The 19,861-nt window shown below is 44.4% G+C and overlaps 1 protein-coding gene across 2 annotated transcripts in view; it reads right to left on the bottom strand.

The window, feature by feature from the left end:
• The window catches only part of CALN1 (calneuron 1), a 449,404-nt gene that overhangs the window by 325,510 nt on the left and 104,033 nt on the right, over positions 1–19,861 (bottom strand). For both annotated transcript variants that reach the window (XM_089668483.1, XM_089668482.1), the window contains exon 2: positions 10,364–10,491. In XM_089668483.1, the coding sequence (XP_089524609.1) occupies positions 10,364–10,484 (121 nt within the window). In that variant the 5' untranslated portion in view covers positions 10,485–10,491. The remainder of the gene's footprint in view (positions 1–10,363; positions 10,492–19,861) is intronic.

The following is a 19,861-nucleotide window of genomic DNA, read 5'->3' as shown; positions in this document are numbered from 1 at the left end:
GATATGGAGGTGGTGTTGGATGAGGACCAACAGAACAAGATGTATAGATTGATACACGAGAATGTTTGTATGAGAGACGTGGAGATTAATTATAAATGTCTGACACGATGGCATATTACACCGAGTATTGAGCACAAGATGAGGAGGGAGAATTCTAAAATGTGTTGGAGAGGTTGCGGGGAGGAGGGCACGGTGTTTCACATATGGTGGCAATGTCCGAAAATTCAGGCTTTCTGGAAGACAATAGTGAACTCAATAGAAATAATAACTGGAAATGACATAGGGCTGGACCCAACGATGTGTCTTCTACATAATGCTGGGATCTCAGTAAATAAATATAAAGAATCAGGCATATGGTACTATCTAAACGCTGCAAAGGGGTTGATACCCAAGTTCTGGCAAAAAACAGAGGTGCCGAAGGAGGAGGATTGGATCAACAGAGTAAATCAGATAAGTAGAATGGAAAGATCTTACTATATGCAGGAAGATAGGATGGGAATATACTATACAAGATGGGAAAAATGGGAAAACTCAGGAATGAAAGAGAAGTATAGAAAACTATAAATTAAGATACTATTGTGCCTCGAGAGAGTATAGAACGTGCTAAGTGGAGGGAGGGGGAAGGGGGGCGGGAAAGGGCAGGGAGGGGAGGGAAAGAAAAGATTTATTAGAAGGGGTAAGGTAGAAATGTATGGGATATTTATATGTATTGTTACCTCTTCTTTTGGAATTTTTTTGTAATAATATGAAAAACTAATAAATATTTAAATTAAAAAAAAAAAAGAAAGTGGCACATGGCAGAGTCTGGCGATGAAGTCAGCAGGAATGGGAGGCCGTACAGGGACCCATGACACACTCTGGACCTGGCAGCAGCAAGAGGAGGCGGTACAGGGGCCCATGGCAGAGTGGCGAAGCGTAAGCAGCTTAAATTGAAGGCCATACAGAGGCCTATGTTAAAAAGTCCCCCCAGCAGCAGTGTGGGGAGACGACTATCAAGAGTCCAATGGCAGAGTGGCGGAGCAGAAGCAGCTTCAATTGAAGGCCATACACAGGCCTAGGTTAAAAAGTCCCCCCAGCAGCAGCGTGGGGAGACGACTATCAAGAGTCCAATGGCAGAGTGGCGGAGCGGAAGCAGCTTCAATTGAAGGCCATACACAGGCCTAGGTTAAAAAGTCCCCCCAGCAGCAGCGTGGGGAGACGACTATCAAGAGTCCAATGGCAGAGTGGCGGAGCAGAAGCAGCTTCAATTGAAGGCCATACACAGGCCTAGGTTAAAAAGTCCCCCCAGCAGCAGCGTGGGGAGACGACTATCAAGAGTCCAATGGCAGAGTGGCGGAGCGGAAGCAGCTTCAATTGAAGGCCATACACAGGCCTAGGTTAAAAAGTCCCCCCAGCAGCAGTGTGGGGAGACGACTATCAAGAGTCCAATGGCTGAGTGGCGATCCGGGAAGTCAGCGTTGTGATTGCAGATGCAATGCAGAGATTCTATGAGGTGATGCCGTGGGTGCGAAGAAGATCATATACCGTCGTACTTCCATCCATAAGACGGAACAACCTGCGAACCGGGAGCTTTATTGCCCTGACCCGCTGAGCAGCTTCTGGGATACCCAAGAGGCCCATGGCAGAGTGGCGGAGCGTAAGCAGCTTCAATTAAAGGCCATACACAGGCCTATGTTAAAAAGTCCCCCCAGCAGCAGCGTGGGGAGACAACTATCAAGAGTCCAATGGCAGAGTGGCGGAGCGGAAGCAGCTTCAATTGAAGGCCATACACAGGCCTAGGTTAAAAAGTCCCCCCAGCAGCAGTGTGGGGAGACGACTATCAAGAGTCCAATGGCTGAGTGGCGATCCGGGAAGTCAGCGTTGTGATTGCAGATGCAATGCAGAAATTTTATGAGGTAATGCCGTGGGTGCGAAGAAGATCATATACCGTTGTACTTCCATCCATAAGACGGAACAACCTGCGAACCGGGAGCTTTATTGCCCTGACCCGCTGAGCAGCTTCTGGGATACCCAAGAGTTTGGCTTCTGTGGGGAATATGGTTGAAAACTGAAACTTAAAGGCATGTTGACGGAAGGGCACCAGTGTCAGTGCTCCGGAGGGAATATAGCTTCAAAGCTGACACTTAAAGGTATATCGACGGTCAGAGACCACAGGAAGTGGAGCTTGCGTCTTAAATCGACTGAATGTGGCAGACGTGAAACGTCTACGGGCCGTATATGAAACGGGTTGTTCCTCTTTCTGGAATAAGTGTTGGAAATGGCCACTCTTTTTGGTGTGGCGTTTTTTCTATTTAATTCCGATAACGGACTCTACTCCTCCGTGCAATCTAGTTACGAGACCCTGGGCAGGTCTGGGTCCAATTTGTGGTAGAGACTGGTTTTGTTCAGCCATGCTTGAGTGAGTAATAACAGGTCTGTGCTGCCCTTTGGTGTCTGGCTTAATGCGCACAACACTGAACGTCCCAGCATTTGTCAACGATTTGCTGTTAAGTGATGCAAACCCGCTGAACCACGTTCATGAGGAGCCGGGACAGGGGGCCATGAATCAGTATGGACCTGGCAGCAGTGTGAGGAGACCCGAAAGTGGCACATGGCGCAGGGTGGCGGTGGAGGCAGCAGTATTCGGAAGACATACACAGGACTAGTTTAAAAAGCGGAAGCCGTCAGCAGCGTGAGCAGACGACAGAGGCACATGGCGCAGGGTGGAGGTGGAGGCAGCAGTATTCGGAAGCCATACACAGGCCTAGGTTAAAAAGCGGAAGCCGTCAGCAGCGTGAGCAGACGACAGAGGCACATGGCGCAGGGTGGCGGTGGAGGCAGCAGTATTCGGAAGCCATACACAGGCCTAGGTTTAAAACTGGAACCCAGCAGCGTGAGCAGACGACAAAGACGCACATGGCAGAGGATGGATCTGGCAGCAGTATGAGAAGGCGGTACAGGGGCCCGTGGCACAGTGTGGTGATGGGGGCTACAGCAACTGGATGCCAGAAAGTGGCCGATAGGGCTATATACTGCATGGAATTATAAAGTTGTAAAGACAGCGGCCTATAAGGCTATACACACTATAACAATCATGACTTGATTGACCATTGGCCTATAAGGCTATACACAGCATGAATATCATGACTTATTCTGAGAGTGGTTTGGAAGGCTATATACAAAAAGTAATTCATGAGCTGTCCGGACAGCGGACAATAAGTATATATATACAAATCAATTCATCAGCTGTCCAGCCAGCGGCCTCAAAGGCGACACATATAGAAAGCAATTCATGAGCTGTTCAGACAGCGGCCTCTAAGGCGACAGATATACAAAGCAATTCCCGAGGTGTTCAGGGAGCGGCCTAAACGGCTAGGTTATTACTAAATATATTTTTGTGGCCAAACATCGGCCTATAAATAGATGTCTACACAGTGACAAAAAATGATGTCGCCAGACAGCGGCCCCTAAGGCGACAGATATACAAAGCAATTCCCGAGGTGTTCAGTGAGTGGCTTGAACGGCTAGGTTATTACTAAATATATCTTTCTGGCCAAACATCGGCCTATAAATAGATGTCTACACAGTGACAAAAAAGTAGGTCGCCTTACAGCGGCGTATCCTACAAATTGACATTATAAGAAATGGTTTAGACCAAAAAAAAAAAAAAAAAAAACTTTGATGCGATGCTATACCTTAGTAGATTGTGGAAAGTCGACAAGTCAAGCGTAACTGTGTACATTACAGAAAATCTTAACAAGACAACCAAACATGTGGCCAAACCGTGACCGATACAACAAGTTAACAATGTAAGAAACAGGAGGGGGCCATACCGTGGCCAATAAATAAACAGTCCACCTCATTGATGAGATGGACAACATGTGTCAAATAAATATTTAAAAAAATTGCTATTCCATCGGTCTGGAACTGGTCGACTATAAATAATTAAAAAGTTTAAATTCATGTGACAGTCGTCCAGCGACGTATAAATAATTTAAAAACACCAATTCATGAGGGGCCCGACCAGCAGAGTATAAGTCATTAAAAAGGTTCAATTCATGTGACGGTCGTCCAGCGAAGTATAAATAATTTAAAAACCCCAATTCATGAGGGGCCCGACCTGCAGAGTATAAGTCATTAAAAATGTGCAAAACATGAGTCGGCCGACCAGCAGCCTCTCAATAAAATATATATACAAATGTACGGATCAGGTGGAGGTCTTCCATTTGTCCCTAATAACATGTTTGGGGCATGATTCATGGCGGATTTAGTCAGTTGTGTCAGGAACTGGTGGTTTGAAATCCAGACTAATCCACGCCTGATTCATTTTCACAAACGTGAGTCTCTCCACACTTTGGGTGGATAGTCGTGTCCTCCGCGGAGTTACAATACCTCCTGCCGCACTAAACACGCGCTCCGATGCAACGCTACTGGCCGGGCATGACAGCCTTTCAAGGGCAAATTCAGCTAGTTGGGGCCAAAGGTCAAGTTTTGTTGCCCAGTAGTCAAGGGGATTGTCTACCTCGGTTGGCAGGGTGCTGTCCAAGTAGGCCCAATCCTGTTGTTTGAGGTCCTGCTCCAGGTCCACCTGATGCTGCTGCTGCTGCGGCTGGTTAGTAGTTTCCTCACTGCGCTGGTGAAGAAAGCTACTCATCATCGACTGCAGACTGAGGCAGCCGCTGCTGGTGGAGCTGCCACTGCTCCTACCACCCCACCCCTCCCCTGCTGCCATGGCAGCGGAACGCGAGTGCACAGGGCCCACAGTGTCTGAGGATGGACGTTGGCGCAGAAAGGCAGAGACCAACTGACTACATAGGTGGTTTTTATAGTACGTTATTTTGGCCTCCCTCTCAGCAGGTGTGAAAAAGGCCACCATTTTTGAACGGTAGCGATGGTCCAACAAGGTGGACAGCCAAAAGTCATCCCTCTGTCTGATGGTTATTATTCGGCTGTCGCTACGCAAGCAACCGAGCATGCTATGGGCCATTTGTGCCAAGGAATGCGAGGGACTCCCTGCCTCCATCTCCACAGCATACTGCCACGGTGTGTCTGGGTCCTCTGTCTCCTCCTCCTCCTCTACCAGATGCTCCTGCTCCTCCACTTCTGTCCGCTGAGTGGAAAAACCACCCATTTCACTCAATAATTCCTGAGCACCAATGTCCTCCTCTACCTCCTCCTCTTCTTCCTGTCCTGCCCCCACAGGGGTCATGTGGCATTGAGATCTGTGCACCACGTCTACCGCACCCTGACCAGCCATTGTTAACAGCATTTGTTCCAGGACGTGCAACAGAGGAATGACGTCGTTCATCCCATAGTCCTGCCGACTCACGAATAGCGTGGCCTCCTCAAAGGGCCTGAGCAAGCGGCAGGTGTCACGCATGAGCTGCCAATGGCTGACATCTAAGTTACACAGGGGAGTACCTTTATCCGCTTGTAACATCAGGAAATCGGTGATGGCCTTTCGCTGTTCGTAAAGGCGGTCTAACATATGTAGGGTTGAATTCCACCTTGTTGCAACGTCGCAGATCAGGCAATGCTGTGGAATTCCGTTCTGCCGCTGCAGCTCAAGGAGGGTGTGCTTTGCGGTGTAGGAATGACTGAAATGCATGCAAAGTTTATGTGACATTTTAAGGATGTCTTGCAGTGGGATGGTGGATTTTAGGAACCGCTTGACAACCAGATTGAACACGCGAGCCATGCATGGCGCATGGCACAACCTTCCTTGACGCAGAGCAGACACCATGTTCTTTCCGTTGTCGGTCAACATGGTTCCGATTTTCAGTTTGCGCGGAGACAGCCATCTGTCGATTTCTCTGTTCATTACACTCAGAAGTTCCTCCCCTGTGTGACTACGTTCGCCAAGGCATACCAGGTGCAGCACAGCGTGACACCGTTGCGCCCTGCACATGTGATATGCCGGTCGGGTAATGGGACTTGGCACGGGGGTGGCGGCTGAGGACACGGCGGAAGAAGAGGTGGTAGAGGCGGACATCTTTGCTGGACCAAGGACGTGCAAACGTGGAGGCAAAAGCGGCGTGACCTGTCCAAGTTGCTGGTGCGGCTGTGACGGCACCACGTTCACCCAGTGGGCCGTAAATGACATGTACTGTCCCTGACCGTAGTTACAGCTCCACGCGTCGGCGCTGCCGTGCACTTTGGCAGAGACCGACATGCTCAAAGACTGGCCCACCATCTCTTCTACATGTGAATGCAGGGCTGGCACTGCCTTTTTGGCGAAGAAATGACGGCTTGGCACTCTCCACCGCGGCGCGGCACAAGCCATCATTTCTCGGAAAGGTGCTGAGTCCACCACTTGGAAAGGGAGGGACTGCAGCACCAGCAACTTGGACAGGAGGACGTTCAACTTCTGCACCGTCGGGTGCGTGCTCGCAAACTGTTGTCTCTTGGAAACGGATTCCAAGAAAGACTGCTGACGGAATCCGTGAAGAGGAGTAGCAGGAGAAGGAGCATCTGAACGAGCGGAAGATGCCAACGAGCGACAACTCCCCTCAGCAGAGGTGTTGGGGCCTTGACTGGCTGATAGAGGGCGATTGACGTCAGGTGATGGAGCAAGTAACGGAGCGGGTGATGGAGCGGGGGCTGGGGCAGGCAGAACCGCCGTATCTTTATCACGGTTTTCCCAGGCCACCGAATGGCGACGCTGCATATGCTGACGCAACGCTGTAGTCCCAACATTGGCCCCCTGGCCACGCTTGACTTTCTGGCCACATAGTCGACATACGGCTACGTTTACTTCCTCGGGCGGCTTGACGAAAAATTGCCACACCGCCGAGTAGGAAACTTTGCCCCCGCTACTCCTCACTGGCTGACTGCTACTTCCTCTGTGCACACCGGCACCACTACTGGCCGTGGTGGTAGGCTGCAGTGGAGCTGGTGCTCTACTCCGTGGCCGTTTGGCTCCACTGACACTGCTGCGACCCTGCTGCCTCCTGGGCAACCCACCGACTGTTTTGCTCGCTGGCAAGCTGGCACCCTCTTCTCCTGATGATGCGGAAGCAATAGCCTGACGACGACGAGGCTGCCAAGTGCGATCAGCCTCATCATCATCAATTAGGGTCTCCGCGTCACTACTAGCCCCCTCGGCTGCGTGTGGGTCAGGAGACAGACCTGTCTCTAGACCGGCTACCGAGCCACTCTCCTTGCCAGTACTTCTTCGCCTGGCTGCTGAAGAGGCGGATGTCTCCCCCCGTTCCTGACCGCCCTCTGTTAGCTCTTCCTCACTGTACAGTGGGGCTGAGCCCACAGCATGCGATACTTCGCTTGGTGAGGGAACACCAAAGGACAGGGGCAGGTCGAGGACACGTGATTTCAGTGGGCTTGCTCCCGGGCCATGCCAACTAACGGTTGTGTCTGATGTACCCACCGACCGTTGGCTGTAGGTGTCAGAGGTGACCTGGGAAGAGGAAGACGACCGAGTCAACCAATCGATGACGGCAGGGTTGTCGGTGGAGACACGACCACTGGATGACACCGGGAGCACTGGCCTCTGGCTGCGACTAGTGCTGCCTCGACCCCTTCCTCTGCTGCCACGTCTGCTCGCTCCTGAAACATTGCCTCCTCTGCCACTCCTCTGCGTGTTGTCTGACATACTCTTTAATTCAATAAGCACCCCAAAAATAAAACCAGATTTAACTCTTTGAACGTACAATAGTGGTTGTGAAGCAGAAAGTCAGTTTATTTAGCACAATCGGTCAATTGCAGCTTGCCGTTGGCTGGAAACTGTACGTTTATGTCACTGGAATGCACTAATCACCCAAAAAATATTACTGCCACCCGGCGTGTATATGGATTTAACTCTTTGAACGTACAATAGTGGTTGTGAAGCAGAAAGTCAGTTTATTTAGCACAATCGGTCAATTGCAGCTTGCCGTTGGCTGGAAACTGTACGTTTATGTCACTGGAATGCACTAATCACCCAAAAAATATTACCGCCACCCGGCGTGTAAATGGATCTAACTCTTTGAACGTACAATAGTGGTTGTGAAGCAGAAAGTCAGTTTATTGTACACAATCGGTCAATTGCAGCTTGCCGTTGGCTGGAAACTGTACGTTTCTGTCACTGGAATGCACTAATCACCCAAAAAATATTACCGCCAGCCGGCGTGTAAATGGATTTAACTCTTTGAACGTACAATAGTGGTTGTGAAGCAGAAAGTCAGTTTATTTAGCACAATCGGTCAATTGCAGCTTGCCGTTGGCTGGAAACTGTACGTTTATGTCACTGGAATGCACTAATCACCCAAAAAATATTACCGCCACCCGGCGTGTAAATGGATCTAACTCTTTGAACGTACAATAGTGGTTGTGAAGCAGAAAGTCAGTTTATTTAGCACAATCGGTCAATTGCAGCTTGCCGTTGGCTGGAAACTGTACGTTTGTGTCACTGGAATGCACTAATCACCTAAAAAATATTACCGCCAGCCGGCGTGTAAATGGATTTAACTCTTTGAACGTACAATAGTGGTTGTGAAGCAGAAAGTCAGTTTATTTTGCACAATCGGCAAACTGCAGCACCAATTGTGCACGACAGCCACCAAAAAAAAAAAGGGTGTATGTCACTTTAAATTTTCGATTCTTTGATAGCTGTGGCCCTAAGTAACGATAATGTGGTTGTGAAGCAGAAAGTCAGTTTATTTAGCACAATCGGTCAATTGCAGCTTGCCGTTGGCTGGAAACTGTACGTTTATGTCACTGGAATGCACTAATCACCCAAAAAATATTACTGCCACCCGGCGTGTATATGGATTTAACTCTTTGAACGTACAATAGTGGTTGTGAAGCAGAAAGTCAGTTTATTTAGCACAATCGGTCAATTGCAGCTTGCCGTTGGCTGGAAACTGTACATTTATGTCACTGGAATGCACTAATCACCCAAAAAATATTACCGCCACCCGGCGTGTAAATGGATCTAACTCTTTGAACGTACAATAGTGGTTGTGAAGCAGAAAGTCAGTTTATTGTACACAATCGGCAAACTGCAGCACCAACTGTGCACGACAGCCACCAAAAAAAAAAAGGGTGTATGTCACTTTAAATTTTCGATTCTTTGATAGCTGTGGCCCTAAGTAACGATAATGTGTCCCTGAGTAACGATTCTGTGTCCCTGAGTAACGATTCTGTGTCCCTGAGTAACGATTCTGTGTCCCTGAGTAACGATTCTGTGGCCCTAAAGTCTCTGTGGCCCTAACTCTGTCCCTTAATACACACAGGTCTGTCTCTCTTGAATGACCGGAGGCTAATGGAGAATTCTAAGATGGCCGCGATTTATAGCTCCACCATTACACAGTGCTGGCTGGCTGCTGATTGGCTAATGCGATCACATGTCATGAATGCATTATGGGTCAGCGCGCCTTGTCTGCGCGCCTTCCCAGAGATCCCCGCCCCATCTTCTCTGTCCATTTTCTCCGTCGCCACACATGTCGCCGCCATTTTTGGGAAAATTCGATTCGTGCATCCGAAGTTTGCTAATCTTCGGATTCGTCGCGAATAGAATTTTTCCAAATCTTCGGAATGAATTCCACTTCGTCATGTTCGATTCGCTCATCTCTATATATGACGACCAAAATACATGCTGTGCTAAGAAATATGGCATAACCTTAGCTATGTTGGCAATCGAGCAATCTATGGCTTAATTTATTCAATGCCATAAACTGAGCAATAGCAAAAAAGAAACTTCCCCAATAAAATGCATTGACATTGTTGCCAAAGCAAACAGCATACATATTCCAATACATATATCAAAAGTCTAAAGCAAGTAATAACCCCTATTAAGGATACATGTGCCTGTCACTAGAAAAACAAGCTTATTTTGTAAATATGGGTATACCCACATGGAAGAAAACTAGATTTCCAATATATTTAGAAAAAAAATTATATATGTGACATATATTTACAATATATTGGCCTACGCAATATTTTAACATGTATTCTACAAAATGTAAATTTAAATATATTTTCTAAAGGCATATATTTAAAAATATATATTTTTTATATATATTCTTCAGATTTTTTTTTAAATAAAAAAAGCCACTTTAACATATATTTTTACATATATTTGCATTCTAAAAATGTAGATTAAATGTATTTTCAGAGACATATATTTGAAAATGTATTTTTAAAAATATTTTTCATATATTTTTTAATATAAAAAATTTATTTCAACATACAGTATATATATATATATATTTTTTAATATATTGAATAGGGCCAAAATTGTAGTATTTCAAATATATGTCAATATATTTGGGAAGAATATTTCTAACATATATTTAAAATATATTTTTTCTTCCACGTGGGTAGTGTCTAAGAAGAGTACACTTGATTTTTTTTGGATATTATTGTTCTTAAAGAATATGAACCTTACCATCTAGTTCTTCCACTGAGATGTTGGCAAGCTGCTCGCTATCGCTTCCTGTGGAAAGTGATCGGTTCAAGTAGTTATTCCCTTTGTACAACAAGCCAGCAGTCACATGATGGAATGGCATCTTCTTCCTTCATTTAGTAGAAACAACAATACATTAAAAAAGATCACTCTTGAAAGTGTATTATTCACATTTATGTTTAGATTTTGAATTAAAATAAGATCAAAACTGTTTTTTTTAAATATATTATGCATACCCAGTTTGTAAGACTTCTAAGTAGACTTCTAAGTACTTCATTATGTCACCTTTGGGTACTTCATTATCACCTCACTATCTCAATTTCACAATTTTTTCAACAAACTAAACATTTTCAATCTTCATAAATCTTCATAAAATAATTATTTAAAGCTTAATGCTCATTTTAATATTCAAACCCATTAGCTAATTTAAACAATTTAACTCATAATTCATACATGTAATACAAATGACTGTTCCATTTCTGAAAATGATTTTTAAAAAGGTCATAAAATGATTTGGCAGACAAGAAACAAAAACAAGTAAATTATACCCAATTTAATTACATTTCATATCACATATTTGTTCCACAAGTTGAATAAATGTTCAGGGCCACTAAGCAAAACAACCAGCTGAATTGATTTGACAGCATTTATAACTCTGATGTACCCCTGCAAATCTGTGTTACTATCAGCCCAAAGAAAGTGAAACTACACTACACCCAAGTGAAACGTTAAGGAAAAGAGAATGGAATGCGAGGGGGATATTGAGATGGCAGCAGGTACAGAAGGGGATATGAAAAGGAGAAGTAGGAGGTAACTTACAAAGAGTAGGGAGACAAAGAAACTAATAGGTAAGAGAGGAGCTATAAATAGCAAGTGTGGCGCTATAAAATAATCAACATTAAAACGTAACAAATGTAGTGATATAAAAAAAAAATCAAAAGTAATAGTCCATAGTGCAAAAATAAATAAATACATATAGGGCAAGTCCCCTTAAGTCCAAGGCGTGAACCTCTTCTTTCTTTCCAAGAACATTAAAATGAATGCCTATATCAGTATATTCACCCAGCCGGCAAACACTGACACTTCCTGGATTACTTCCTATACACGATGACATCATGGGGGAGGCTCCCCAGCTCAGCTCCGAGCGGAGGCTCCGAAGCTCTGCCCTGAGAGTGATTTGTTTATGATGAAACGTGTCGCAAAGAGCCTCCCCCTGTAACATCATCATGTATAGGAAGTAATCCGGAAGTATATGGTGTATGCCAGCTTGCTGCATATACTGATATGCGCATTGATTTTAAATATTTGTTAGTCTGTTTTTATGTCTAATAAATGGTGTTTGGTGATATCTATACAATGGAGGCCATACATTTACTTGTTTTTGCATGATTCTGAGGAGTGATATAGCTCAAGAGTACTGGGACCTGTGTGGAGAGATGCTATTGTGGCTGGGCAGATTGAGCGCTGCGCAGAGAGACCACTATAATTAAGGGGGTCATGTTTATCTGGTAATCCCGCATCTTATTAATCACTTCTGGTGAAGGGTGACACTGGTGTTTTCTGGCTATTAAAGAAGAAAGAAGAGGTTCACTCACTGGATGTAAAGGGGACTTGTCCTATATTTATTTATTTTTGCACTATGGACTATTACTTTTGAATAATTTTTCTAGTATCACTACATTTGTTACCTTTACTATTGATTATTTAATAGCGCAACACTTACCGGTTTTATGTTTGCACCTCATTACTGGTACACTTTATGCACAATTTTGCATAGTTTCCACTTTATAATATTGCTAAAGAGAGGAGCTACACAGAGCCAGGAAAAACATACAGTATAGTAATGCAAAAGGTTGCAGAATAAGAAATAGCATGAAAAGATACGTTTGAGAATGTCTGACTAAGCAAAAAAAAAAACAGATTTGAATTTTGTATTTTATGCAAAGACAGCCATATGGTATGCTTCCCATTGACATAGGATTAAAAAAGACTGTCTTCCAGCAAGGTTTTTTTTCATATTTGGAGACAAAATGATAACAAATCTGAAATCCCATATTTTATACTGCTATGGTGTCAGTAAAACTGTAAGGGAACCAAAGAACCCTTTACCAGATCACCAGTATCTAAAGTAGCTACTTATCTTTTCTACATCAACAATTTAGTAGAATATTATCCACCCACTTATAGATTTGTAGTTAGATGGGACTTTTTTTTTCCATCTTGTTGCTACAATATGGAACCCCTTTTTTTATTCACCACCCACTTTAAGTACTGAGCACATAGAAATAGATACAAAAAGGTAGCAGAATTAGAAACGGCATGAAAAGATGCGGTTTGAGAATATCTGACTAAGCAAAAAAAAAAAAAACAGATTTTGGAGGGTAGGGAAGGTAGACACTGATTCTTCCTGTAATATTGATATTAAAAAATGTACTGTATCTAATACCTGTAAAAAGTACTTTTTCAAAGTGCTTTACAAAAGAAACAAAAACAATAGCAAACAATACACAATATAAAACCAAAAAAATGGTAACAGTTAGGTGAAGGCTGGTCTAAAGAGAAAAAGATTTTAATTTTGGTTTGAAAAAGTTTAAAGAAGGTGACTCTCTGATGTTCTTTGGAAGAAAATCTCAGCATTTTGGGCATAATAGAGGAAGGCTCTGTCCCTCATTGCATGTAAATGGGTTTGAGGGACACACAGAAGACTAAAATTAAAGTAGCAAAGGTCATGAGGGGAGGGGAGGACAAAATCAGCACAGACAAATAATGGGGTGCCATAGGGTTCTTTATTTTATTTTACTGATTATTTTAAATTTGGACATATTGTGTAACCTATGCACTTTCGAAAGCACAAGATGGTGATCTCAAATGGTGATCTGTGAAACCAACTTGAATAACAAACATATATTTAACATGGGTTCTCCACATTAGCAAAAACAAATGTACAGTAAAATCATAATGCTCATTGAAAAACAAAATATCTGCAAATGTTTGAGGGATGAGAAAATAATGCAGGAAATGTAAGGATTTTAAATTCTTTTTATGGATGTAATTATTTTAATGATTTGCTGAACTAGGCCAGAGCAGGTGTTTAATTGGATCTGCCAAGCAATCAGCAGTAACTTTAGGGTTTATGCATTTCTGTTAGTCATGAGGGTAGAACATACAGTAACTGATTGCTTAATTTGTGCTAATAAACACCTGCCTAAATTTTGCTACCACTGGGAAATGTGAACAACAAAACTGGTATGGGAGAAGGAAGTCTGATTATAGCTCATGAAAGCTCCACTTCAATATTCAAAGAAAATGCAGATGTACAGTATTTATTTTACTCATTTATAGATTATTGACCTATTCAGCAGCACTTTGCAGAAAACCAATCACATCATTCTCTGTCCACAAAAGGAGCTTAAAAATCTGTACCTATTACTTTTGTGCCTTTAACAGTCATGCAGACATGCACTGGTCCAAAGTAGGAGAACTAAGAAATCCCACAAGAAATATAATACATTTAGGACAGATACCAGCAACAGTAAAATAGCTCACAGAAACTCCCTTTGCTACTTCTGAAAAAAGAAGTTGCACGTCTCACAGCAGAACATCAGGATGGACAAAACAAGTGGTGCGCTCCGTGCAGATATAAGACATGGTTAAACATAACCTAATTATCAATCAGCCACTATGTCATTACCCCTTACACCAGGGCTTAAAATTTCAAGTCCTGAGCTACTAGCCAGACCTTAGGAGTTACTCACCACCAGTTGCTCTACCCATCCGCTACCTTGCCATGCCCCTAATCCCTCCCCCAAACATGCCCTCGTAAATTCTCTCATTAATAAATAAATATATACCCTCCTTCACCCCCCCCCCCATAGCCATGTCCTCTACCCCCTTTGCAAAAAAAGAAAGGGGGGTAAGAGAGAGAGAAGGGGGTGAGAGAAAAAGGGGGGTGATTGGTATTTCTCACAATTATGGCACCATCCCCCCATATTTTGAGGTTATAATGAGCACACAACCCCCCCCCTTAGAACACATGGTCTCCATTATGGTACAATGTGCCCCCCCGGAACACACACAGGGCCCCCTACTACATAAATTGAATACAGAGCCCCCACCACCATATCACACCCACACACATACACAGACACACACACACATACTATACATACACACCTAAATCTACTCAAATGCTTGAAATGCCTGAAAGCGTATTCCACCTCTGGTGCTGACACCCCACTTCATATCCATCGGCTGTTTGATCAATCTGGCCCTCGCCCCCATGTTATTTCCACTAGAGAAATGCGAGCAGGCGAGTGGAAATTTCAAGGCCTGCCTTACACCACAAAAATAATCAAATATAAACATAAGATTGCATATAAATCAATAATCAAACATAAGGTTGCTGCATGCACCATAACGTGGTTTCACTCCACCCCTCAGTAAATAATGCAGCAAAAGATGCCACGCAACTCACAAACCTTCACTGTAAAAAAATAATAAAAGTCCAAAACAAAGTCCAAAGTAGTAAGATCTTCTGCCACGTTATCCAAGTGTACCACCAAATTATCCATGTGTCCCAATAGCTCTGTGCACCAATCTCTTCTATAACTGATCACCAGTGCTACTCATGCATACACCTCCCATGAACCCCATACGGTTACCTCCAAACTAGACCCTGATACGCTTATGCCCCCTTCACGGGCTGCAAAAAGAATGGCTTCAGATTCACCCCACCACAGATGGCTCCCACTATTCCACACATCCTCCACTCACATAAGCGGTATTTCATGCCAGAAGAATAGGGACTGGAGTGGATTGGGGTCAGTAGGTGACCATCCTGGACCTGTGTCCTGCTTTCTTGATGACTTTGCCGCCTGGCTACCCTACTTTCTTTCCTCTGAGCTACCCACTATCATCCTCGGAGACTTCAACATCCCTATTAATGTCAATAACTTAGCTACCTCCCAACTCTTCCACATAACCTCTTCTTTTGAACTAGCACAGTGAATACAGTCCTTCACTCACTCCAACAGGAATACCTTAGACCACTGTACTCCCTATAACCTCACAAACACCCCCTTTCCCCTCTCTGATCACAATCTAATCACCTTCACAGTCTCCTCGTCCTCTAACACCTATCCCACCAAACAGAAAACAATTACCAGCAGAAATCTCCGAAACCTAAACCCGGCTCCTTTCCACTCTGCAACTGACCAACTCTATGACAGCATCAATCCCCTGTCCTGCCCTGATCTGGCCACTGCTGCCTACAACAACTCGCTTTCATCTGCTTTAGACTCGCTTGCTCCCCTAACAACACAAAGCATCAGGCCCCGACCGCTACATCCGTGGCAGACTGACCACACCCAAAATCTCAAACGACATAGTCGCGCGCTGGAGCGATTATGGCGTAAAACCAAATCCCACCAAGTGTTCACCCGTTATTAATCTGCCTTCTTAACATACACTTCCTCCCTTCACGCTGCTAAACAAGCCTACTTTGTCACTCTCATTAATACCTTCTCTTCCAGTCCTCGTTTGCTCTTCTCTACTTTTAACTCTCTACTTTCTCCGCCTCCACCGCCACCCAGCACCTCACTCACTGCCTACGAGATTGCAAACCACTTCAAAAACAAGATTGATGCAATTCGTAGGGACTTCGCCACTACACAGACACCCACCCCACTTAGCATTCCTCATACCATACCTCCCTCAACACTTTCCTCCTTTAACCTTGCTACCACCGAAGAGGTCCTTAAGGTCTTCTCAGAAGCCCACCTCACCACCTGCCCCCCGGAACCTGTCCCCTCACAACTCCTTCAGTCACCCTCCTCTTCCATCCTATGCTCCCTCACTCACATCTTCAATCTTTCCCTCTCTACAGGTTCCTTCCCCTCCCCTCTAAAGCACGCGCACATCACTCCCATACTTAAAAAAACCCTCCCTAGATCCCACCAACCTGAACAACCTAAGACCCATCTCCCTGCTGCCATCTACCTCTAAACTCCTAGAACGCTTAGTCTACAATCGTCTGAGCTCCCACCTCACTGACAACAACCTTCTCGAACCTTCTCGACCCTCGTCTGGCTTTCAACCTCTACACTCCACTGAAACTGCCCTACTAAAACTCTCTAATGATCTACTAACTGCTAAAACCAATGGCTACTATTCAATACTCCTCCTTCTCGACCTCTCCGCAGCTTTTGACACGGTTGACCATCCCCTCCTCCTCCAAAAACTACACTCTCTTGGCCTCACAGACTCCGCTCTCTCCTGGTTCTCCTCCTATCTATCGCAGCGCTCCTTCAGTGTTACCTATAATGCTGCCACCTCCTCTTCACACCCTCTCTCTGTAGGGGTCCCTCAAGGTTCGGTCCTTGGACCCCTTCTCTTCTCCATCTACACCTCCTCCCTTGGTCACTTGATAAACTCCCACGGCTTCAATTACCATCTCTATGCTGATGACACGCAAATCTATCTGTCTAGCCCTTACCTCAACCCTTCAGTTTCCACTCGCATCACAAGCCTACTAAGTGACATATCGACTTGGATGTCACTCCACTTCCTCAAACTCATCCTGTCCAAAACTGAGCTCCTAGTATTCCCCCCTGCCCGTGCCACCTCCTCTGACTTCACCATAAATATCGATAACACAATCATCAGTCCATCCCCTCATGCCAGGGTACTAGGTGTAATCCTAGACTCCCATCTGTCCTTCCAGCCCCAGATCAAATCGCTGACAAAATCATGTAGACTTCACCTCCGCAACATCTCCAAGATACGACCGTTCCTAACCCCGGAAACCACTAAGCAACTTATTCACTCCCTTGTCATATCACGCCTCGACTATTGTAACTCCCTCCTCATTGCCCTACCTCATCACAGGCTATCCCCCCTCCAGTCTATCATGAATGCTGCTGCCAGACTCATCCACCTCGCTAACCGTTCTGTATCTGCCACCCCTTTCTGACAATCCCTCCACTGGCTCCCAGTTGCCCAACGGATAAAATTCAAAACACTAACAATGACATATAAAACCATCCACAACACTGCCCCAATTTACATAACCAATCTTATCTCTAAATATCACCCAAACCGTACACTCCGCTCCTTGGAAGACATCCAACTCTCTAGCTCCCTTATCTCTTCCTCCCATGCTCATCTCCAAGACTTCTCCAGGGTGTCACCCATCCTCTGGAACTCCCTACCCCAATCTATCAGACTATCGCCTACTCTACTTACTTTTAGGCAATCACTGAAATACTATCTCTTCAGGGAAGCCTGTCCCGCCCTCTGCTAATACTGGAATCCTTTACTCTTCCAACCACTCCTCTTACCTACTGTAGCATTCACCCCTCCCTCCTAGATTGTAAGCTCCAAGGAGCAGGGCCATCAAATCCCTCTTTTATTGAACTGTATTGTTACTGCATTGTCATTGTCTATAATGTAAAGCGCTGAGCAAACCGTTGGCGCTATATAAATCCTGTATAATAATAATAATAATCCTGATGTGGGCAGGGGGCACTTTGTCTGAGCCTACTCTAATACTTTGTCTGAGCCTACTCTAAAGAAGAATTTCATTAAAATAGTAAGAAAATATGTATCAAACAATAACTGTAAAGACAACACTTTAGTCAAGAGTATGTAATGTACAGTTGCAATCACGTTATTATAACCCAATGTAGTGCAAAAGTCAGCAGTATGGGTCAAAGTGCCCCTTATATTGCTGGTCATCAGTCGAAAAAGTTAGTCAGTGGACATTCGGGTTCACTTGCATACTTACCTGACCATGCTCTTGCATTCTGCACTGCTGCCTCAGTCAACTTAAACTATATTGCTTCTGTTGGGCAGATAACTCCACAGAACAGATTGGCAAACAAGCTAAAGCTGTGTGCCGAAATCAGCATTTCAGCACCCAGCTAGTTGCAAGACCCAGTCCAAGTTTGCATGATTTTGTTGAAAACTTGCGACAGTCCGGTGGAATCCACCTGTTGAGGAGCTGTGGTACTACAAGGGCCTTCATTTTAAATCCAGGTACTTTGTCGATGGTCTGAGAATGACTTTTGCTTATCTGTTTTTAATGCAGGAAAGATATTCTTAGATTGTAAGCTCTAATGAGCAGGGCCCTCTGTTTCCTCTGTAGCAAATTGTATTGTAACTGTAATGTCTACCTTCATTTTGTAAAGTGCTGTGCAAACTGTTGGCACTATATAAATCCAGTAAAAGAATAATAATATTCCACGCAAGTCCAACCAAGTTCACCCAAGTCCAATTCACCCAAGTCCATACAGAAAGATGAATGTACCCAACTGTCATAAAATGTTTCATTTATTCAGTCAAACTTTGATGACTAGTAGGCATGAATCTGAATGGTGATATACAGTAGCAGGCTGATAGAGAGGAAGTTACACTACACTTGCCCATCCTCCATTCACGGTTCTCCTTAAACTTTTTTTCAACAGGCACAAAGCCTATAGTCAGGATGCGATGTCACGTGACCAGGAAGCAGCCGTGCAGTTCACGTGACACCGCACTTCCCCTCCTCCAGCCGCCTCCTCGTCCCACGCTCTCCTGGACAGGGGATCTGATCTCAGTGTTACAGCAAGTGGCCAGTGGCCACCGCCTACTGTGCCAGGAGGCAGTTTCTTCTACTGAGAGAATCCCATGTGACACTAAGCTGCAGAGCAGCTCCAGGATCCAGAGGAGGGATATCCTTTCCAGGCTGTACATCCACTCCACCTTAAAGGGGATCTCTGGCTGATTTCATCTTACATATTGTACTGCGTATTTTAAATGCGCATCTGGTGAGTGTGCATTTTTACCATACTCCCTGCACTTCACTGAATGGAATAATTGTTACATGGAATATATCTTCACCTGAGCACAGGATTTCCACTTCACATCAATAATTAAGGACAATATATCACACTCATATTGGACTTTTATTTATTGTATATGGTCATATCAAATATCACACAATATAATCAATGTGAGATAAAATGTTAATTAATAATTATTTATTATTTAAATTATTTACACTATTTTAGTATTAATATTATTGGATGTTTTTTCAGCGCTGCACTTTTTTATTACATATGTCATTGAAGGTTTCAGGTTTCCTTTTGGTGCATTTTGCTACTGTATAGATTTAAGCGCTCGCTGATCTCTCTGACACATGTTCCACGAACTGAGCAGGAAGCACTTATAAACCACCAGCGCCACCGCTGGCTTGGACACAGAGACACCTAGCAGGACCAATTGGGCACTACACTGCAGAACTTATATGTTGACAAAAGCTTTGTACTACTACTTCTGTGAGTTGCTCTCATCTTATATTAAAGCAGCTTTTAACATAGAGTACTGCACTTAGAGGCACTGTTCGCTTTCTTTCCTGTTTTCTACCACAGTCCCTTCTAGCTTGCATGGAACTGGCTACCCAGAAGTGTCTACAGAGATTGAATTTTAACCAGAGGTTTTTAT

The sequence above is a fragment of the Staurois parvus genome, unplaced genomic scaffold (genome assembly GCF_062004578.1).
Source record: "Staurois parvus isolate SC_StPar_1 unplaced genomic scaffold, SC_StPar_1.0 ptg000058l, whole genome shotgun sequence".
In the NCBI taxonomy this organism is placed as follows: domain Eukaryota; kingdom Metazoa; phylum Chordata; class Amphibia; order Anura; family Ranidae; genus Staurois; species Staurois parvus.
This window is presented reverse-complemented; position numbering and strand designations above follow the sequence as displayed.